The sequence below is a fragment of the Chinchilla lanigera genome, unplaced genomic scaffold (assembly GCF_000276665.1).
Source record: "Chinchilla lanigera isolate Chin_1 unplaced genomic scaffold, ChiLan1.0 scaffold00002, whole genome shotgun sequence".
Lineage (NCBI taxonomy): Eukaryota > Metazoa > Chordata > Mammalia > Rodentia > Chinchillidae > Chinchilla > Chinchilla lanigera.
In genome coordinates, this window is record NW_004955403.1 from 39,368,766 (window position 1) to 39,393,627 (window position 24,862).

Consider the following 24,862-nt stretch of genomic DNA (forward strand, 5'->3'; position numbering starts at 1 on the left):
AACCACCTTTCAAAATGAAACTAAGAAATAGCTCTATAAAATGCAGAGCAAATAGAGTCTTGACTATAAACTGATGAGAAAAATGTTGACATAAAATGTGGTTAAATATATTTTACTGGCTCACCGCTGATTTCTGAGAATAAGAACAAGGCCAACTCCAAAGGAGTACACAGGGTCACATTCTTTTTAGCTCTCCCTTGATCACGTAGTTCATAAGCTCTAATACAGCAATGTGCCTTTTATAGTACTTTAAAAATATAAGATGCCTTTTGCAGATGATAATGCTTTCATCAGTATAATTTTACTGTACTAAACAAAACAATGTATATTTTAATTATGTCTATTTATGTTAATTTACACACTATCTCAAAAGGAAACTAATTCTTTTCCTGTTAATAACTGAAATATGAAGAGCCATAGTTTAAAATTTAATTGTGTTGTCATAATTTGATTATTTTTTCATTCCTACTGACTTTTGTACAATTTAGTATTCAATCACATCTCAGTGTGCTTTTATATAATATGTATATACATACACAATGTGATGAAAAAGTACAGTGAATATCTATCTTTGTAATAAGTATTTACTATAGCAAAAGCCACAATGTCATTAATGCCCCTCAAAATACTTCCTTTCTTCAAAACACTTATTCTATCATTATTCCCAATGTCTTGTGCCATAGTGGTGCCATTCTCTTAGAAATTCATTTTTCCTATAGGAATTTACAGTAAAAAGTACCACTTAAGCATCTATGTATTTTACATACATGTATAAAACATTTAATTCAAATGCATTTATTTAAATATGAATGCAATGTATGCAAGTATCCTGAAGTAAATTGATAAATGTTAAATAGAAGTATCTTCATATATATGGAAAATTATGTTACATAGACAAGTAGGTACAGGTAGATTAATGTATAAAAGAATACAATTTAAAGCTTACTTGAAATATTGAAACCCTAGGTTGTAAATCTTTTCAGTACAGCTTTAAATTTCAAACTATCTGAAAACTGCCCTTCTGAAAATTTAATGGACCTCAATTACAGAGTAACTATCAGAATAAAATTGAAAATAATTCACAGTTTTCTTTAGCAAGCCTGATTTTAATGTAGAGGAAATCACTTCTCTTTGCAGAAATTTTAGCAAAATCTACTGAGTAGCATCAATGAATTAGTGCCTGTACCACAGTGAAGTATGAACTTTCTAGCTATTTCCTGTGCTTATTCAATCCATTGACTTTTTATGGTTTGCAGTTTATCTACTCAACAAAAGGGATCTAAACCATATGCCAGCAAGTACATTTTACATTTTTAGGAGGGAAATATCTCATCCCCTTCTCTCTGTATCCTAAGGGGAAAATTTCTGGAATGACATCATAGTCACGAAAAACTTAATAGACCAATTTCTCAGGAAATTAATAGATCAATCTGAAATAATTATTCATTGAACATTCAGATTAACATGTCCACCATACCTCTGATTTTCTGCAAAATATTATTCGTATAGCAGCCAATTAAAACTTTTTTACTTAAGTTACCACCTGCAAGTGTAGTATCCAGACCAACACTTCCAACAGCCCATTCCACAAATTGGTATCAGGATAAAGGAAGATTGCTTGGACAAATAATTTGAGGAAAGCTGTGTTAAGTAAAATTAGATATTTTTCTTTGGCAAGTACACAGGAGGTAAATAGAGTGCAGAATATTTCCGGTTTAGAATGGAATCTTTTCGTTTCTGGAATCATCACCATAATAGTGCTCCAATGGACTATTCTGACTAATACTTTATTCAGTACCAAAATATATAGTAGGTCATTAACAAGTGGTTAGCAATTTCTTTGCAACAAATTTATGAACTCTTACTTATTAAAAAAAAAAAACTTTTAGATAGTTCTGGGTGTTAAACCCAGGGCCCTGGTATTGAGCTACATCTCTATTTCATTTATTATTTTTTATTTGGTTACAGGATCTTGCTGAATTGCCCAGGCAGGTCTCAAACTTGGAACCCTCCTGACTCAGCCTCCCAGTATCCTGGGATTACAGCCCTGCAATTACCACCAGGCCTGGCTTGATAATATTTTAGTGTATATTCCACTAATGATGGTTCTTGCATAGAAACATTACTCAGGATCAGATTCTGAAAAGATGTTCTTTTTAGGCAGACAAGAGAAGAGCATTTGACTATAAAATCCTGCAACCATTTTCTAAGGAACAAACCACCATTCTATTTGGCTATTTTACTCATTAAATGAAAAGAAATTAAATTAATGATTAAAATGAAAATAAATTCCTGTGTTTAAACTTTGATATCTGGCAACTTGTTTTTACTTAAAACAAAAGGTATTTCCATGTTCTTTTCTGTCTCATTTAACAACTACTGATTTTGAACTGTCCGTATCATTTTCCATCACAGAGAAAGACAAGTAAACCCTTGAGGAATCTGTGGCTTGAGCATCCGGAAGAGCACAGTCCGGACGACTATGCTTCCGGGTTATATGGTGCAATACCTGGACATCTATACAGCTTTCTTGCCTGTGCAATATCTCCTTTGCTCAACCGGGTCCGCTGGCCAATTACTGGCCGAATGCCATTGTCATCACGGGAGGGGAGGATGGTGTCCAGAAACATCCCCCTGAAAAAAAACAGATGCAAGCCACATCTAAGTCACCAAATTGAAACAACCATATTCTTAGCAAACGTAAGGATTTTTTTTTTTTTTTTTTTTGCAAAGTTAAGTCAATCAAAGGAGGAATATATAAGTACAGGCTTTAAGCAGTGCTAGGGGTTTTCCAACCACTTTCATCAAAGTAAAAATAAAACTGTGTTAAATGTGTGGGTTAAATGTTTATACCCTCATATAAAGTCCATGACATTTGTTTTTTTCCTTAGAAACATATATGATATGCTCACAAAAATATGAAATACCAACAGCCCCCACAAAGTCCATGGCTTTTGTATTAGTCATTCATGAAGGTCTAAGAACTCCTTAGTTTACCAGCTAATAAAACAATTCTTCCCCATGAATGAAAAAAATGTAAGCACCAAACCAGAAGTTAATTTGGGGGGGGGGTTAAAACAGTCATTTAATGTAACATTCTCAGAAGCCTAAATGTTATTATAATATATATTATTGTAATAAGTAAAAAAGACTGTAGGCTTTAGACAGGACAATGGAAAACAAAATTACATACATTTATAAATATAACATTTTTTCATATTTCTATAGCTAAATCAATCAGCAAAAAAAAACTTAAGCAATGTCTTAATAAGGCTAAACTATAGACACTAAGTTAGATTCAAGGTTGATATGGAAGACTTTCTATTTTTCCTAATATGCATAATTTAAAACTCTGACTACAGTGTACTGAATATACAATCTAACTTTGCGTAGTATATCCAACACTTATAATTCTAAAGGGGGCACTAAACTTGAAAATTAAATGGACTGGGAGATTATTCCAAGGAGTTTAAAAGTATGAAGTTTGTGGATGCGGATTTCCAGTACAATAAAAAACAAAAGGAGAAATTTGTGCAGAAATATTTAAAATTAAACATTTCAATTATAGATTATCTTTTAAATTCAGATGATCAATGAGACCTTCCATTCCAAATTTATAAATGAACATATTACATTTAAAGTAACCTAATGGAACAAAACTATTAGCACTACTTATTCCTTTCATTCTCAAATAATTATTAAACAGTTCTTGGTCTTTGTTTGTTTTTTGTTTGTTTGTTTGTTTGTTTGTTTTCTGGGAATCGAACTCACAACTTCGTGCTTGCCAGGCAGGCACTTGCGCCACTGAGCTCTATCCCCGGCCCCAGTTCTTGGTCTTAAGTTACACTGGCTAATCAAAAAGAAGAACAGAAATTCTTCTCTTTAAAATTTTAACAGTATAATGGGAGAAAAGGGATCACCCAGATAGTAAAAAGTATTATGGAAAAAAAGTAAAGATGAGAAAATCAATATTGACTGTAGACTGTTATATAGCTTTTAAATAAAGCAGTCAAAAGAAAACACACTTAGAATTTCACATTTTAGTCAAACAAGAAGGAAGTGAAGTTCAGAAGTATATGTGTAACTGGGAAAGAGTTCCCAGAAAGAATAGCAAAGGTAATGGGTCACAAGTGAAATTCCCCTCAAAGAGAGGCAGTCAGGGAGCTTGACTCTTACCCACTGATAATGGTTAACCTGTAGGAAAATAATAAACAAAAGAGTAACATGATATATGAGTCACATGATGTATGAGTAACTTATGACAAAGTGCTTCAGCTGCTGTGTATGAAAGAGGATGATTACCTTTAGGTATAGCCTGAATAACTCCACTGGGGAGAATCTGACTCTCGCCAATCAGATCTAAGAATGTACAAAACACCGTATACTGCCTGATCTGAGAGTAAAGAGGTCAAGACAACGATTTATGGGAATTGATCATTAAAAGTGATCACCAATGCCTGTTGTAAGATGACACTTCAAATACAACAATGTAACTGAAAAGGTAAATTAAATTATAATTAAATTAAAGGTAATTAAATTATAAGGTAGCAGTGAGCACAACCTTGTTCAATAATTCTTCATGAATCAACAGATACAATAAGTGGGTAGATCTAAATTAATGAAGTGTTACAATTACTAACAACACCATTTTCTATTCCTAAAAATAAATTTATAATCTTCTAAGTTCGATTTCCAGCTGTCAAAAAAATTCAAGTTAAATAGAACCTTGACAAAGGAGCCAAAAACCCATGCTGGAGGAAAGATAGCCTCCTTGACGAGTGGTGCTGAGAAAACTGACTATGTACGTGAGAAGATTGGATCTAGACCCGTGTCTCTCATCATTTAATTAAATAAAATCAAAATGGATCAAGAATTTAAATATTAAGACAGAAAAAAATCTGCTGGAAGATGAAATAGTGAAAACTTTTGAACAAAGGCATAAGCACGGGCTTTTTGAACAAAACACCAGTTACACAAGAAAATAACAATACCACATTTAAAAATTCTGCACAGCAAAGGAAACAACCAACAAAGTGAACAGACAACCTACAGAATGGGTAGAAACTTTTAGACAGTCTTAGTTTCTTTTCTCATTGCTGAGACAAAATACCTTACACCCAAAGTAAAAGTAGGAAAGGCTTATTTAGCTCACAGTTTGTAGAAGTTTCAGTCTATAATTGGCTGGCCCCAAGGAGGATGGAATCACAGAAGAGAAGCAGTTTATGGTACGCAGAAGGTAGCAAGGCAAGAAGAGGTGACCATAGTTTTTCTATCCCTTACATTTTATCCAGACTACTTAGGGCAGGCAGCACTCACACCCTTAATCTTAGTGCCCTTGATCATAGCATTGCATCATGAACCAATTGCAGCATCACACACTCTACATCCAGCCACCTCTGAAAAGCCCCACCTATGACTGCCTGAAGCTCTGGGGAGACATCTAAACACAAGCACTAAATAAAAGAACAAGGACTAAATAAAAGAAATAAAAGACCCAGTGAAAAACTTGGCAACTTAATTGAATAAACACTTTTCAGAAGAGGAAGTGCAAGTGGCCAATAAATACATGAAGAAATGCTCATCATCTTTGGCTATTAGAAAAATTCATATTGAAACAACATGAAGATGCCACTTACTCCAAGAAAAAAGGTCATCATCAAGATATCAAATAAAAACAAATTCTGATGAGGCCATGAGGGAATTATTAATTAATTATTAGTAGAATTGTAAACTAGTACAACCACTGAGGAAATCAGTATGGAGCTTCCTCAAAACACTGAAAATAAAAATACACTTAACGCAGCTATTCCACTTCTATGTGTACTCTCATGAGAAACCACTTTGAAGATATCAATATGTAATACAACAAGCATTGTTAATTCCCTACCACTCTGTTTGTAACTATGTACTGTCTGTACTGATCCTTTGCTATTTTGTAAAATGTTGTCTGTCTGTTAGTGTTTTCCTCCTTTTATTTTTAAAATTAAAAAAAAAAGTTAAAAACAATACATTGTAGTGATATATGCATATTTATAGAACTACAACTCATAATAACTAAATCTTGCAGGTGGCCTATGTGTGCAGATGAATAGATAAAGAAAATGCGGTATTTATTCTCAATGGTGTAGTATTCTTGCATAAAGAAGGATAAATTTGAATCACTTCTAGGAAAAGAGGTACATCTTGGGGCAATAATGTTAATGGAAACACGATGCAGATCATTAAATATCACATAGTTTCTCTTATATTAATCCCAAAGTATACATAAATTAAAGAGCAAACTAGAAGATAGATAACAGGAAGTAGCTAGACAGATCTTTTTCAAAATGGAAGCAGATCAAGAGATGAAGAGGGTTGAGAATGGAGGAGAAATAAACAGAATGAAGGTGTGTGATATAAATGTACTAACCTCTCACAATAAATGTAATCATTATGCACTGTAAACATATATTAATAAATTTTTATTACAAATAATGCACTGCTAGAATTGAACAGTAAATTTTAATTAAGTAAATTTGTTTTTTAAATAAATAGGTCTAGGGCATGGGGGAGTGCATATGCTTATTTTCAGACAACAGAATGATTAAATTTGGCTCAAGATGTACTGAGGTGACATCTCTTCCATTTCTAAGACGGTTCTTTACTTGTGCCTTTGTTCTTTCTTATCAGAAGTTAATAATCCTCTTTCTCCATGTTCTGGTGATTAAGAAAAGTGAGCTGTTACTAGAACCTCCTTACTAAGGCACTACCAATGGGCCTGAGAGAGTGCAATGAATCTCCATTCTTCATTTGCTTTAATTACAATAAAAGGACAATTTAGCCAAAGGAGCCTTGTAAAAATTTATAACTCTTTTCTTGACTAAAAATGGGTAGGCTCTAGTTTCCAAGCATCCATGCACATTAAAGCTTCATAGATAAAAGCTCTATTCTTTCAACAAGTGAGTTCCTAAATCTACTGATGAGCTACATTCATGAAAACAACTGGAACTTTTATAGACCATTCAGAATCTACAAAAGATTACAAATAAAAGGAACTATAGAACTTAAAATACTTACATTTTCACCATGAAAGACAAAAATTTTATGATCACCTCTATTGATATAAAACACGTATTTGACAGAGATGAACATTCTTTCATGATAAACTCTCAAAAAATTAGAAATAGAAATTATCTCAACATAATAGAGACATATGTATAGAGCCCACAACTAATATCACACTCATGATGAAAAGCAAAGCTTTCCCCCTGAGTTCAAGAACAAGGTAAGGATACCTATTCTCAGCACTTCTACTCAACAGAGTACTTGAAGTCCAGACCAGAGTAATTAGAAAAAAGAAAGTAAAAGGAAGGCCGGGAAGGACAGAGGGAGAAGAAAGTAATAATATGAACCCAAACTGAAAAGAAAGAAGTCAAATTATCTCTAAATACAGTATCCATAATCTATATGTAGAAAACTCTAAATACTTCTCTTCATCTCTCTCTCTCTCTCTTTCTCTCTCTCTCTCTCTCTCTCTCACACACACACACACACATACACACACCCCTGTTAGAACTAATGAACAAATCCAGCAATGTGGAATATAAGACCAGTTTCATTTCTATTCACTAACAAACAAAATCCAAAAGGGAAATGAAGAAACACATTGCATTTACAATAGCATAAAAAAGAATAAAAATGACTTAGGTATAAATCTAACAAAGAATGAAAAAGATGAATAATGAAACAGAACTGGTTGTCAAAGTAAATTAAAGATGAGCCAGGCATAGTGGCGTATGCCTGTAATCCTAGCACATTGGTGCTGAGGCAGGAGGATCACAGGTCTGTGTCCAGCCTGAGTTACAGAGAGAGTTTAAGACTTGCTTGAATTATATATGGAAAGCCTGTCTCAAACAAACAAACAAATCAACAATAAAAAGGAAAAAGAAACAAAGAAGAAACAAATAAATGCAAAGTCTCTGCTCTCATGGATCAAAAACCTTAGTATTTTAATAACTAATATTACCAATAACATCCAATATTTAACTAGAGATTAAATTGAATCCCTATCTAAATCCCAATTATATTTTTCCAAAAATTTAAAAAAAAAAACCCTAAGAATCATGTGCAATCTCAAAAAAACACCACGTATCTGAAACAATTTTGTAAAGAAAACAAAGTTGAAGAAGTTGCACTCAAAATTTGAAGGAACAATTTCAAACTATACTACAGAGGAACAGTAGTCAAAAGAGTATAGTAGTGTCATAAACACAGACCTAAACATGAATTAAATAAAATAGAGGCCCAGAAATAAGCATCACATATATGGTCAAATTATCTGCTACAAAACTATCACAACCATTCACTTGGAAAAGAAGAGTGTTTTCAACAAATGGTGCCAGTAAAACCAAATATCAGTTTCTGGTGCCACAGGCAAAAGAACAAAGTTAGTCCTTAATTTTATGCCATTTTACAGAGTTAACTCAAATGGATTTAAGATGTAAACATAAAATGTAAAACTTCTAAAGAAAATAGAGAAAGTTTTATGATATCAGATATGTCGATGATTTTTTTTAATTTGATACTGAAAGTATAAGCAATGAAATTGAAAATACATTACTAGGGCTACATGAAATTTAAAACACTTTGTGCATCAAATTGACACAATAAACAAAATTAAAAGGTAACATATGGAATGAGAGACAACTGCAGATCATATATCTAGAAAACAACTAATATCTAGAATATATAAAGAACTCCTACTACTCAACAACAAAACATCAACAACCTGATTTGAAAGTGAGCAAAGGCATTGAATACACACACATCTCAAAAGATGATATGTAAATGCTTACCAGGAATATGAAATGATGTTAATCTGATCACTAAATGTTGCACCCTAATCATCAGAGAAATGTGAATCAAGATCCTAATGAGATACTCTCTCACACCTTTTGGCTACCAATAAAATGACAGAAATAAAAATTGTGGATAAGGGCAAGTAGAAATAGGTACTGTTGTGCACTTTTGTTGGAGTATAAAGTGATTCAGTAACTATGGAAAAGAACATGGAAGCTTGTTCAAAAAATTAAAGTAGGGTTAGTGTGTAATGAAACAACCCCATTTCTGGGTAGATATCCAAAAGAATTTATGCTTATAGTAACACTATACACAATAGCCAAGAAGTGAAAACAACCCAAATGTCTACTGGTGAATGCAGGGATAAATAAAAGGAAGTATATAACAGATAATGGAATATTGCACATTGATATTAAAGAAGAAAATGATGTCACATGTTACATCCCAGATAAATCCTGAGGAAGTAATGCTAAGTGAAATAAGCTAGTGAAAAAAGGAAAACTACTGAATGATTCCAATTATAGGAAGCCTCTAAAGTAATCCTGCCATAGAATGTAAAATGTTGGTTCAAAGTTAGTAGGGGTGCAGGAGCAGGGCGACAGGGAAGTTACTGTTTAATGAACAGAGAGTTTCAATTTTGCAGGATGTAAAAGTTCTGGAGACTTGTTTTACAGCAGTGTGAACATACGTCAGCACTATTAAATTGCAACCTTTATAAAAGGTTAAAATTTTACTATACTTTTCCACAATCACAAGAAACTTCAGATACTTTGGGGCGTAAAGCGAAGAACTGTGCCAAAATGTTTATTTCCTGAAATCAGCCATGTAAATATGTTCATAAGCATCATTTTTTTTTTTTTTTTTTTTTTTTTTTTTTTTTTTTTTTTTTTTTTTTCTGGTACCTGGAATCAAACTCACGACGTTGCGCTTGCCAGGCAGGAGCTGTGCCGCTGAGCTAAATCCCCAGCCCCAAACAAATCTTTTTAAAGTCTCAAAATAATAAAATAATGTGAATTCAGTCATTTTTACTATCTCCCTTCTAACAAGCAGATATTTCTACTCTCTTGCAATCTAGGAATATAAATTTAAGAAAAATTAATAGGAAAATTTTGAAACAATAAGTAGAGTAATAGGTCAAAACTCTCGGTGCAAAGCATGAAGGTGGGTGTAGGGGAGATGAACCACAAGCATTAAGGGTAGAGTAGTCTATAGTAAAGGAAGTAGACAGGCTGAGGTTACATATTTTAAACTTCAATAGAGTTTCTTCATCTATAAAAGACTGAAAAAATAAATTACTTTTTGCAACTCTTGAATATCTCCTCTGTTCCAAAAACACAAACCTCACATTAATTCAAATAACTGAAATCAGTTGTATAGAGAAAAGCTTTTGCTAAACTGGGATCCAAACATCCATTTCTTTTAGGCTTCTTGGGAAATACTCATTTCCAAGCATTGACATAAAAATAAAATTTTTCAACCCCTTTAAAGTTAATTTTGGGTCAAATTTCTGGGTGTCTTCTTACAAAATTATAATTTTCAATTCCAGGAAAAATATTTGCATTGTTATTATATATACATAAAATATATTGTATTTTAAAACAATACGCAGATTTTTTACATTTGAACATATCCTTCTCTATTTTTTAACCAAAAAATTGCAAAAATGGAAATAAATTTAAATTATTTTTCTTCCCCTGCCTTTAAAAAATGCTAATGAACAGCAAAATAGGTACAAGTGGATACAAAGCATGAGTTGAACTGGCCTTATGAAAGAAAATTCATAAGGATGGATGAGTTCAGTGCTTAAATGATTACAAATTCCTTATCTGGAAATTATTTGATCAATGGCTTCACCTTTACAATGAAATAGATCAAACCCAAGTTTAATATAGCTTTAAAATCTAATGGGTTATTAATGGAATAATTTTAAGGTTACTAATTGGTGAGTTATAATTCTTTTTTTTTTTTTTTTTTTTTTTTTTTTTGGTTTTTCTCCGGTACCGGGAACCGAACTCATAACCTTGCACTTGCCAGGCAGGCGCTTTTGCCCCTGAGCTAAATCCCCAGCCCCTGGTGAGTTATAATTCTAAAACTAATATAGAAGTAAATTACTTTCCTAACCTGTTCTTTGACAATTTATCTAGGAATATCAATTTTTGAACATCAGTGGTAATTGAGTAACAAAAATGAAAATACACACTATAAAATACAAGTTACATAGAGAATATGACATCACAATTCAACCACTCAGTGATTTATTTGACTTACAAGTGCCTCATGTCATTAAACAATACTTAATACCATGACAATTTAGCAAGCTAGTTTGTGGGAAATTGTTTTATTTGGGATTCTTTACAATTTGGGAATACTAAAATCTTTGAATAATTTTTACCATCTTATTGATCACTTTAAATTTATATATTTGGTAGAAAATGTAGAAATGTTTCTTAGAAGATCTTTGTGTCTACTTGCTGTGGCTATAAATCACTACTTTTCTACTTTATCTGTGCCATGAGGCAGCCATATTTGAGTGGCTCTAGTTCTCACGTCAAGCAGTTTGGTCAGAAGTCAAATGAAGGAAAGGAATTAAAAGTCAAAAGGTATAACCTGAAACTCCAACCTTGAGAAGGTGTTCCTGGCATAGTGCATGATACTGTCGAAGTCATATCTCTCTCCAAGGGAGTTTACCTCTCCAGGCTCCATCTTCAGAAAATTGTACTCTTGACCTGAGAATCAGGGATAAATAAATGGCAGAAGTATTTTAACCGAAATAAAAGAGTGCAAAATCACCAATCTTGGCTGTATTTGCATGCCAACTCCAGGGCAAAATCATGTGTGAAAATCTTCGCTCTAATATTGATTTCACTCTAATATTGTATTAAAAGAGCAAGACAGCACTGGAACGAAGTTTATTTCTACTAAAGCATACTCTTTTGTCACTTCATCATATTTGTTTCTTTAAAATATACTGTTTATTTATGTACTGTACAAACATTTGTAAAAGTTCTGTTTTTATCTAACGGGTTTTGTACTTTTCTCTTTTGATTATATTTGCCAACACCCAGAAAAATTGTCTACTATTTTAGAGCCTTCTTAAGAAATACTATATAGAAAGATATAAAAAGTTATTAGTATTAAATCTAACTTTGCAGGCTTTAACTGTGTTACTTATTCACTAAAGATAAAACAGGAACAAACATACTATCTTCAATAAGGGGGGTTCCCCTTGAAAAGGAGGTTCTACTTTGAGATATTTTTAAACACAAATTAGAAATTAATTTGTTTCTCTTACATCTGATATTTTAACTTTTTGAAACCTTCACTTTTAATAGATTTCTCTCCTTTTACTGGTACCATATGGTAACATTATTTCTTAAAATTAGAAAAGAAATAAATATATAGGCTTACTTCTGTAGCTGCAAAACAAAACCAAACAATTTCTCCTAGTAAGAGTTTAAGGTCTCCATGATTCCATTTTCACAATGTAAGCCACCAAAGATATGCATGTGATCTAAAAAGCTTTGAAATAGCAGAATATAAAAGTGAGCTAATGAGATTTCTATCTGGAGCTCAAAGCAGAACTCATAGAACTCATATGACTCAAAATAAGTTTTTATTCTAACTTCCATTTTTCTACTAAATATAAAAATGTCACATTAATAAAAAGTTTCTGAAAGCAACAAAGACATTGGGTGACACCATAAAGTATAGTATCTCTTCTACATGTGACAATGAAACACAGTATATACTCATTTGAACATTCAAGAAGAGAAATCCACTCAGAGTTACAGAGCCCAAGACCCAAACTAAAGTATTTTAGTCTATCTTTGAAAAAATTCACACAATAAATAATTTTAAATTAATTTATCAGCCTGTAAAATGAAGTATGTGTACCACAAATCTCTGATACAATTGAGGTAAAACAATTCTCAAGAAGCATCCTGAATTTTTTTTAATAGACGCAAGTGTTAAAACTCTCATCTTCACTATAGGTGGGGATTTTCAAAAATCTATGACCACATTTCAAGCTATTAACCCACAACACTTCAATGTAGAGTACACTATGGAAACAGGTTCTCTAACCAAAGAAAAGTGTTTTATAAAACTTTCTGAAAGTGATACACAAGCAAAGGCAGCAATACAATTGAGCACATGTAACTGATCATTTACACACGACACACAGCTTTATACAACGTAAAAACAGCATGACTATTCCATAGTGTAAATAAAAGAAAATTAGACCTGCTTCAAGGAAGAAGATAAGATAATTAGCAACACAGCCAACCAGAGCAAAACATGATTAACAGTGAAAACTTTTTAAAATAGCAAGCTTCGGTGTTGAAGGCATAGTCTGAGATTAAAGTACTCCAATCCTTATACCAATTTCTTATCAAAGTCACCTATTTTGCATATAAATTGGAGGCCAAAGTTTGTATTCATTAGTCATTGCTCTTACATAACATCTGATCTTAAGTTTCTGAGTGAGGATAAGTTATATACAAGATTCTCTATAATCTAATTTCTCCTGATAGCTACTAATTAATCATCCACTTATAATTTACCATGCTGCCACAGTGAGATGAAAATGAACATTTTTTTATAGCCTAGAAGTTTTACCACTCTTCTTTCTAGCTAGAATACTTCTACTCACTTCTAAATTTTGGTTTATTGTGACATCTCCCTTTACTGGCCAACTCACATTTATCACACTTTTGCTTAGTTCTCTACAGTATTCTCAACATAAAACTTTTGTTACTTTTTTCTCACTGGCTTGAGATTATATATATATCTCCTATGTTAAGATTTGCATTTTTCATGACAGTATCTCCAAAACCTAAAAGTGTTTCAATACATAGCTGGTACCAAGTATGAGGTGTGATCAAAGCATACAGTGAATATTTTATTTAAAAGTAAAAATTGTTACAGCAAATGACACATTGCCATAAATCTTCCTCAAAATACTTTCTCTTACTTTGAACACACTTACCCCATCATTCTTGCCACTTTCTGAAGCAGTTCAGGACATCCTCTTTCATGAGTATCTTTAACTACACTGTTCCGGCTGCTGAAATAAGCTGAATGAATTCAAGAGGTTTACCTCTGGTGGCCATTTGACTTTCAGAAAAAGCCAGAAGTTACATAGTGCCGGACTTGGTTAATAAGATAGATCAGTACACACCATAATGTTTTTATTTAACAGAAACTGTAATAAATGTTTATAATTGATTCATAACATTAAAGCATCCATGAAAAGGCAGGCATGAAACTTCACAAGACTTGCAGAACTGCTTTGGAAAGTGGCAAAAATGGTGGAATAAGTGTGTTTGAAGTGACGGGATATGTTTAGAGAGGTATTAATAGCAATGTGTCTTTTACTGTAATAATTTTTAAATGTTTAACTTAAATACTTACCAGCCTGTTTGTTCATGTCTCACTATGAACAGTGAAGGAATGAACTCTATTGATTACAGAAAATTCAATATTTGAAAATTAAAATTAGCCATTATATAAAAAAAAAAAAACTACAGTTGTACTTTGCTTATTTTTAAATTCATACTATATTACAAGAAAACTCCAAACATTATTCTGGCAACTAAAATGTACTGATCTTTATCACTATGAAAATTAAACAAATAAATTTAACAATGAGGCAATTTTCACCCATCAAACTGTCAGAGAAAATTAAATTTTAATTATGAATTATATTTCAGCTACTGAAAACATTCTTAAGATTCCGCTACTGAAAACATTCTTAAGATTTAGGGTAGTAAACTTTAGGAGGAAAATCTCAAAGAAAACTAGATTATCCTGAAAATGACTCACTCTGCTGGAATTTTCACCAGCAATTGCACCTGATAAAGCAAATGCCTGTGGTTGCAGTGCATGTCATGACAAGGCCTGAGCCCTTCCAAAAATCCCTGTAATATACAACTATAGTAAGAATGAAGAATGCTTAAATTTAAAAAATGATTCAATACCACTAGAGTATGGTTGCATAGCTCACATCTATTCTTGGAAAGCACAAGAGCTTAGAAATAAATCTTAGGAAGAGAAAAAAGCCTAGACATTACGAGATTATGCAGAGTCTAGGAAACAATTTACGATATAAAACCACCCAGGATGATTTTTAGTCAACTAAATGTTGATTCTACCAAATCAAAGTAAGTTTACTTTTTTGACACAATAAATGATAACAGTTCAAAGCCTCGAGACTTAAGTTTAAGTTTCCTTAAACGCAGCATATCTCAGAGCCTCTCACCTGGCTGGATGTTTTCCCTTATGATGGTTACATGGTTGTCTCGATCCGGTCGTGTATGCTCATGCCAAAAGCCTATCACATGGCCCAGTTCATGAACAACGATTCCAAACTTGTCACAGTTCTTTCCAATAGAGATGGCCTGAGGTCCATTTCCCCTCCGGCCTACATAGGAGCAGCATCTGTAATGAAGTAGAAAGTGGGTGAGGTGGTGGAAAGGATGTTCTGGATAAGCTACAACACTGGGACATTTGAAAAAAAAATAATAATGTTATGAACTGGACAGTGCAACACAGTCAGAGGCAGAGCAGCCTTCTGTCAGTACATATGGTTGCTTTCCAGCATCCTTTAAGTTTCTGTATAATAAAATTGCCAAATAATTGACAGAAATGCTTTTGTAATCAATCCATGCATGAGGAGATAAGCTGCAAATCATTTTTAGAAGTATGTAGGACATAAACTAGAAAAAATTATGATGATCTTTAATGTGCTCTACAGTGGGTCCTTTGTATCCATGGTAACTACATTATCAGTATGGTTATCTGGTAATAGCCAATATTTTTTGTATTAAAGTAAGTGGGTCCTTTGTATCCAAGATAACTATGTTGTCAGTGTGGTTATCTGGTAATATCCAATATTTTTGGTATTAAAGTCATTTATTATTCCTCTTTTTAGACAAATGCAATTAAATTTATTTATGGAATATGTCAATTAATCAAAATAAAAATTTCTGTTCCTCTTCCTGAGGGAGTTTTATCAGGAGAAAACTTTTGAAATAAATTTAAATTTTTCTTTCAGTTTTCCTCGGTTTCCAAAGGTGAATTACTACAGGTGAATAGTTAACCAGAGATAGAGACTGATGGTTGATATCTTCTCCAAGCTCATGTGTTCAGAACAAATCTCCATTGTGATGGTATTTGGAGGCGATACCTTTGGAAGTTCATTAGTCGTGAGAACAGAGTCCTGTGAGTGGGACCACTACCCTTAAGAAAGAAGCCTTAGAGGGGTCCCTTAAACTTTTCCACAATGGAAGATCACAAGAGCGTGTTCATCTAGGAACAAGGAAATGGGCCCTCACCATTCCCTGAATCAATACCCCCCAGTCTCCAGAACTGTGAGACATATACTTCTGTTGTTTGCCATTCAGTCTATGGTATTGTTACATCTGGAAAAGATTACAATAAATAATGAAGAAAAACTGACAAATAATATTGCAAAGAATTATTAGATTTTTGTGATTTGCATCAATTGCTCAGGCTAATATATGAGTGTTATTTTCTTATTTCACTTTCTGAAAGGATCTCCAAGATTGTTACAATAGAATACGTAATACCTAAGAATAATTTCCCACAAATTTCATCAGATGCTAAATAATATTTTCTTTTTTTTTTTTTTTGTTTTTCTCTGGTACCAGGAACCAAACTCATGACCTTGTGCTTGCCAGGCAGGCGCTTTTGCCGCTGAGCTAAATCCCCAGCCCCCGCTAAATGATATTTTCTATCTGAAATCAAGGTTCTATTTATTCATTTGTGTTCATGTATACATGTGTGTGTGTGACAGCCCAAGACATTCTTACACACACAATAGTGAACACACAAATACCCATTAAAATAAATCTCACATATTATGATATGATAGTAGCCACAGTTATAAATGCAAATAAGTTGTATCTACAACTTTAATAATTAGAGTTCAGGCCTGGGATATAGTTCAGCAGCACAAGCACGTGCTTGGCAAGAGGGAGGTCCTGAGTTTGATTCCTGGTACTACTGCTACTACTAATAATAATGATAATAATAATAATAAGTAGAGCTTACACTATAATAGCTTATTCATGGGACTACCCTGCTAAATAGCAATAGAAGTCACTAATATATATACAATATATAATATATAATATAATAAAATATATTATATAAATATATAACAATATAAAAATCATATTTATAATATAAAGAAAGAAGGAAGGTGATCTATAGATAGATAGATATAGATAGATATAGATATAGATCACCTTTCGTCTTTCTTTTTTCCTCTTACCCTCATCCCAGTTGTTCCTTCCTTTGAGCAATTTCTTTCCCTTTCATATAATCTGTTGTATGTTTTGAGTTTTACTTACTCTTTCAAGTTCCTACACCAGGGAAACAATATGATGTTTACATATGCGGGTCTGATTTATTTCACTTAGGAGTATGGTTTCTAGTTGAATCCATTTACCTACAAAAGCCTCAAGTTTACTTTTTTATAGCTGAGTAATACTCCAGGTAATTTCTTAATAATCATTTTAATCTCTACAAAGGTATTCAGTAGGTACTCAAATTCTTGCCTATTACATATCCAACAAATATTAGAGAAAAATATATTTTTGAAAATGTTGGAGAGATTTAAACTGAAGCTTTTGCTACTGTAAACCAATATTTAACAAATGGAAATAATCAGATAATTGTATACCAAGTAAACTACCCATAGTTATAATTCTTTCTTGTTATAATCAAAGAAGACTACTTTACAAAACAAATTCTGGGAGACAATAAAGCAATGTGGTCAATGTTTTTAACCCTTAAAAGCCCATTTTAAAATAAGTGACTCCATAGCAATTTTCTAGAATAAAATGGGTTTTCATAATGGAAAGGGAAAAGAGATTTCACTCTGACTTATTCATACAGCTATCATTTTACAATGGTCATACAAAAGAAGAAAATTGTGGTGCTTTGATCCCTGACTAAATAAAAGTTTTAGGCACAGAAGAATGCTAGACATCCAAATTAACTGCATAACGAAATATATGCTTATACAAATATTAGGTATGTAATAGCAGGGTAACACGCAGTTGGGCAGAGCACAATTTAATTAGACTCAAGCATCATCTTGATCTCCAGTGTAACCCAGGTTTCATTTCATTTTCCTCCACAGGGCTCTTGAATTTTTCTTTCTAATTTGTGTGCTGCATCTGCTCTCTCAAGAGAGCAAATATTACTGGTGAAATATTACTTTCATCAAATATTGGAAAATCTTGCCCCTTCTTAAATCATAAAGAACAAATCCAAATTTGATATTCCTTGCTTTTGCCTTCAGTTTGTAGACCAAAACACATTTAAAACTTTCCTTGAAGTTAATCCATAAAGACACTTATAACATTAGAATTGCTTCTACTTTTTCATCTGTTGAATTTGAAATCTGGGGGCTGGGATATAGCTCAGTGGCATAAGCGCTTTCCTGGCAAGCACAAGGTCATGAGTTTGATCCCAAGTACCACAAAAAAAAGAAAAAGAATTTGACATCTCTTTGATTATTTAGCTTAACTGTAAATTTTCCCATAAAATGACTTATTTATTTATTTATTCATTTATTTATTTTCTATAACAACAGGCTACCAAAACTTGTGTCACCACTAAAATATAAGATACTCAGGACAGAGCTCTTCATCTCTTTGGTTCACTGACTGATCACAGTATTTAAAGCAATGTCTAGCATAGATCATGCAATATTTGTTAAGTAGCCAGCTTGACTATTTATCCACCTATTATAACTTCTCCACTTGCAAGAGAAATAAATACCTCAACTTAATACATCCTTAATTCAACATATAAAAAAAATTTGTTCCACCTATTGTCTCCTGATCCAAGTTTAAAGTAACCCCTATTTCCTCTGGTTACATAACCCTCTGGTTTCAACGCAGAGTAATGCCAATATTTCTGAATTCTTTTCTCTCACATCAATACTGTCGGCTCTACCTTCAATCTATATCCGGAATCAATCTACTTATGGATGCCACTGCTAACGCTCTTGTGCAAGCCATGCCTCCTAACTGGTCTTTCTTCTCCTCTTGCCTTCCTATAACAGGATTTCCTTAGCACCATGATATTTATAAAATGTCAAGTCACATTATGACGTTCTTGGATGGCTCTGTGGTTCATTGTGTCAATGCTCAAAAATATCCATTATCCTTCTCTAGCAGAGGATTATACTTCTCTACCCAACTAATGCTGCATTTTATTGTGAGGCTTTCTCCGGACAATGCCGCAAAAGCCCAAACTGGTTGTATTATTTCTAGGGAGAATCTTTTAAGAGCCAGTGCACAATGGCCATATCATCCCGATCCCATCAGCTACATGTAAAGAGAGGCTTCTCAGTTACCCTGGGTGTGAGGGTAACAATCCTGAGACAGGGCCACATTAAACCATGAGACACATATAGTGTGAATAAGGAATAAATGTTTGCTGATCTATGCTACTGAGACCAAGGGGTCACAAGTTATTACGGTATAAATTTGTTAAGCTAAGTAAACAACCTCTTTAAAGTGTTCACAGAGGGGCTGGGGATTTAGCTCAGCAGCAAAGCGCCTGCCTGGCAAGCTCAAGGTTGTGAGTTCGGTTCCTGGTACCGGAGAAAAAACAAAAAATAAAAAATAAAAAATAAAATGTTCACAGAAATACCCAGAATATTCACACACAAATGTCTTACCACACAGAACTCATCTCTTACAACTACCCTGTCACTTACATAGACTCAGCCATATTTTACTCTTTTGTGTGCCTTGAACATGAATGCAGAGAAACACTTGTCCCTCAAAATCTATCTCCTGTCTATTTGCTCTGTCCAGAACTTTGTTCTCCCAGTCATCCAGATGGCTCTTCCCCTATCTTTTTCTAGTCTTTGCATAAATGCCATCTCCACCCCACTAATTTTTCTTTCTTTCTCCCTTAGAGTATAGAATAAATTTTGTGTTTCACCTATGTTTTTCTCTTCTGCCTTTTCATCCTAGAATGGAAGCTCTTTGTGTGCATAAGACTTACCTGTTCTGCTCACCGCTCTGTTCCAGCCCCTAGAACTCAGTCTGGCATATAGCAGTCAGGGTACAGAGCTCCACAATGTTTCTTGGAAGAGTAGATTTCAGAGGGCAGAAGGAGATAGGAGCCAGTAGTAGGCAGAGCTTCCGGGTCACTGATCATGGCCTACACAGCGAGTGGTAGACATTCTCTTCCTGAGAATGCCTGCCTTCCTCAGCCTGCCTCACCAGATTTTCCACTGGTATGATGCTAGAAACTATCTAATAACTTTTCCATAAACTATTATTCCTGCTTAAGTTAGTTCATTTTTGATGTATGTAAATAAGAGCCTAGGCTAGCACACTTCTCTGCCTAACTACAACTTCCTTGCCAAAAGAAAATACCTTATGTACAAGCTTATTCCCAAAACTTACAACACAAGTGGCACAAAATAGAAGAAACTCAGTAAGTGTAAAATAAAGACTTTTATGTTAATCTGAACAGCCAAATAGACCAAATAGACCACTTAAGTGGTTTAGATGGTCTGTTTGGTTAGTTGGTTTTTAGTAGTCATTAAATGTTGGTAGACAGAAAGAAAAGTGATGGTTCAAGGAACTAATAACTAATGAAAACAGGTAGTGAAAAGGTGAGATATTTGTTATGGTTTGTGCTTGGATGTCCTCTCAAAGCCTCATGCAGTCATGGGGCAGGTTTTTACAGTTTATGATTGATCCATGAGTCAGTGATGGGATTATGGTATGAGTGCTATACCCGCCCTGGGGCAGGTAGTTTTCATATGCAAGGGAGAGAAAGAGGCTGCTTGCTGCCATTCCTCCCTTTTGCTCTTCCTGCTTGCTATCTTCCACTGCCACGAAGGGCTGCCCTGTGCCATATGCCGCCCTGCCTTGGAGCCAGCTGAGTAAGAACTGAAACCTCCACAGACTGTGAGCTAAATAAACCTTTCCTTCCTTAACTCCTGGCATCAGGTATTTTGTCTCAGCAACAAGAGAAAAGAAACCAAGACAATATTATCTATAAAGTTTATAAAATAGACTAAGGTAATGAACTCAGCTGTATAAATCACTTAGAAAAAACAATACAACCTCTGTTATAAAAAGGTCTCACATTTTGCTGACACTAATTAATTTTTGCAATTAATAAATACTGCTTATAATACCTATGATGCATAATCACAAAATACAGAAACTGTTTGAATTAAAAAATATATTGCTGCAAAAGACAAACTCCACTCAAATTTCTTCCCTTCTCTTGTAATACATGTATCACATATTCTGGCCACTTTCTGAAGCAGTTCTGAAAGTCCTTTTTCATAAATATCTTTTATGGCTGTCTTGAATCAATTCAAAATATTTGTGGAAATTTCCATCAAATGAAAACCTTATGATGTGTTCTTATCCATACTTACTCACCAAACATAGTACTATGCCTCTCCTAACTTCCCTGAGGTCAAAATGGCCATGAAAGATAGACATTTCAAATGGATTCTGGTCACTGAGGCAGCTACAACAGAATAACTAGATACTCATGGAAAAGGACCTCTAGAACTGCTTCAGAAAGAGGCAAGAACAATAGGATAAGTGTGTTTGAGGCAAGATAAAGTATTTGGGGATGATTAATGGCAATGAATCTTTTACTATACTAAATCTTAAAAATTAATTATTCGCTACATATTTTAATCACACCTTGCATTTATTTAGTTGACTCCAAATATTTTGTGCAATGCCAACTTCTAAATCCTTTCATAATTGAAATTTTATGAGTTTTATATCAAAATGATAAAATACCTGTTTTCTAAATTGTGGCCAATTTCATTTCAAATGAAATTTAGAAGTACAAAATAATTAGAATGATTAGCAGGTCAATGATCAATTTTTATACGAAGAAACATCCTTTCTATTTTTGAAAAAAAAATAATTCAGGACAAATTTCAAACTACAAAAGGAGTCCCAAAACAAATCACCAAAGTGTAACATTGCTACTATATAAGACACAAAAATATGTCTATATTATTATTTAGTTCTGATTTCAGGAGTACAACTATAGATTTATGTATTTTTTAGTCAAGTCATATCTTCACTTTTCATATTGCTAAATTATTGAAGTATATGTTCTTAAATGCTTCTTCAAATTATTAAATGAACATTTATTTATTTATTTATCTATTTATTTATTGGTACTGGGAATTGAATTCAGGACTTTGCCTTTGCCAGGCAGGCGCTTATGCAACTGAGCTATATCCTTAGCGCTACTAAGTACTTTTAATGTAAAAGATAAATTCTTACATTGGGAGGATTATAAACACTGTATTTAGACAATGTTTAAACTCTTTATTCTTTCATGACCACACAAAGTACAGCAGTTTGTAGGTGTCCTGAAGGATATGGAGATAAACTATTTCCCCTAATCATTAACAAAGACAGATACTGGAGCAAGCTGAGGTAATATAACTGTTACAGAGCACACTAAGAAGGGAAAAGTATTTTGGATGCGTTTATTTTACAAAATATAAGGGTGGGAAGGAAGAGGCATTGATCTGAAAATATAATACATTTAGAAATATGCAAACTAAGCTATATCTATTCCAATTAAATAATCAGAAAGAAGGAAGGACGGTCAAGACTTGGGCCTTTTAAATATTAAACAGATATAAAGAAGCAGGAGACATTTCAAATGTAACCAAACCTTATCCAGCCAAAATTAGAGTAATTTAGAAGAAAACACTGCTTAATTATTAAACATTGCCTAATAATAATTTATGACACCATCCAAAAATATCTAGGAAGATAATGATACATAACCTTTTATAATGTCACTCGGGTAGAGCCAGCACTGAAATGCCTTACTTTTTAAGTTAAAGTATCTTCTAGGAAAACACAGTAAAACAAAGATGACAAAGTGAACCCCACTCTAAGACCTAGTCTTTTATATTTCCTGAATAAGTATATGTCATTAGAACAAGAACTTTTTTCTCCAAACATTAAGCTTTTATTTTGACTTCACCATATGCAGTACAACAAAAGGTATCCAACAGCAAAAGCAGACTGGAGAAAATTCATCATTCTGGAAGAACTTCAGCTAATAAATATAAACAATATTTTAAAAGCTAGAAAATCACCAGTTTGAAATGATGACAATATTAACATTCAAGGGAAGTGGCTGCCACCACTTGTACCCAGTGGTCAGTCACTAATGGACCATAAAGGGACAAGTCCAGGCATACGATCCACCCGACAAGAAGCCCTATAAAGTAGACAGCACAACCTATCAAATATTCTCAGAAAAAACAGCTGGATTTAATCCAAGCTTTATGTACAAATTCCAATTAGTTGGAAATACAGTGGAGAGCAGTTTGCAAACCTCAATGATAAGAAGACTTTTCAAGTATGAAATATTACGTGGAGAGCTGTTATTACTGCATCCTGGCTGGATTACGGGATTTGCGGAGAGATGTCGAGGGGAAGTGGCTGAAAACGGAAGCTGTGATAAGTTCATGACATTCCTTAAACGTCGTACCAAAGAACTTAGATTTTATGAATTTCCCAAATTAGCATGACATATTGCTAATGGTCCTCACTTTTAGTTTTGTTTTGTTTTGTTTTTGTTTTACTTTTTGGTGGTACCGGGAATTGAACTCATGACCTCACGCTTGTCAGGCAGGCACTATGCCGCTGAGCTGTATCCCCGGCCTGGTCCTCACTTTTAAAAGGAGATGAATGTCCTTCCTTTTCAGATAAGTTTAAGAAACACATTCAATTAACTGAATATTAGTAATGATCACTGGCACACTGCTAAATACCTTAAATATCAATATTTTCATGAGTTAAAGAACTTTTTCTAATTTTTCAGAGAATATTAATTATCCTATAAGATAGATATCTGGAAAACACCACTAGAGCGGAAAACACCAAAGAGTCTCAGAAGGAGTGGAATGTAGATCTGAGGAACATGTTCAGAAGGGAATTCTAGCGCCAGCAGCTCAGGGAGGCAAGGAGTGAGGGTAAGTGCAACCGCTCAGGTATTGAGATGTGAAGATACGAGAAAGGGTATTGACGTGGGATGGGGCAGACACCAAAGGACAGGGTGAATATCATACCAGAAACTTACAGCATAGATTTTACAACAAGCACAACAACACCACTAGATAAAATACTGACGGACATTCTCACTCAACTGAGTGAGATGCCTGCAATACCACTGTCGCAAGAGAAAGTAATCGTGGTCGCGGAGGAGTACATTTGCGGAAGAGTCAACAATTGCTGTGACTATGGACTACGTTTCTCAAATACCTACCATTTTCCCATGTAAAAATTAAACTTTTGCATGACTCAAGTACTATGTGAATATTAAGACGTGAATCCTACCTACGGCTTTGAAAATTCTTTTCTTGCTAAATGTTCTGAAATCATTCTCTGGCTCTACTTACCCACAAGGTCTATAGGTGAACACAATGTAACTCTCCTCATCACTTCTTTCTATGAAAGTCACACAGGTGTGCTTTTCCCAGTGTCTCATGGCCTGCTTGAACATGGCTCGCTGGCTGCCTGGAAAGATTGTACGTCTTTAATGAGTGTTTGACAGCGCTGGCTTCTCTGTGCTGAGCCTGGCAGGGCAGGGCAGAATGCCACTGCTATCATCAACCAAAGAAGACTAGTTTATAGCACCACAAATGAGTCATTGTTAAGAATCGACACTCACTTCATAATCAGAAGGGTTAAGCTCACTATCTCTACAAATATGTGGGTACAAGGTTCTGTAAAGGGTGTATACATTCCTTCTGTCATATGAAGAGAAATAAGCCTCCAGATTTAATGGGCACATTTGAAGGTCGGTTTAAAAACCATAAGAGTATTTTACACTCTTAGAACACAAGACTAAAAATATTTTCTCAAGGGCAAAGAAATTCTAAACTCGTAACCGAGGTGAATGGAGTATTTTTCCAAGTTGGATTGAATACTATGTTTTTATGTTAATATTCTAT

General features: G+C 33.8%; 1 protein-coding gene across 1 annotated transcript in view; it reads right to left on the minus strand.

Annotated features, from left to right (window-relative positions):
- Tll1 (tolloid-like 1) overlaps positions 1-24,862 on the minus strand; it is a gene marked incomplete at its 5' end in the record, with an annotated part of 192,178 nt that overhangs the window by 69,305 nt on the left and 98,011 nt on the right. Inside the window, 4 exon segments of the mRNA XM_005373585.2 lie at positions 2,510-2,634; positions 11,459-11,564; positions 15,098-15,276; positions 24,308-24,425. Of these exon segments, the coding sequence (XP_005373642.1) occupies positions 2,510-2,634; positions 11,459-11,564; positions 15,098-15,276; positions 24,308-24,425 (528 nt within the window).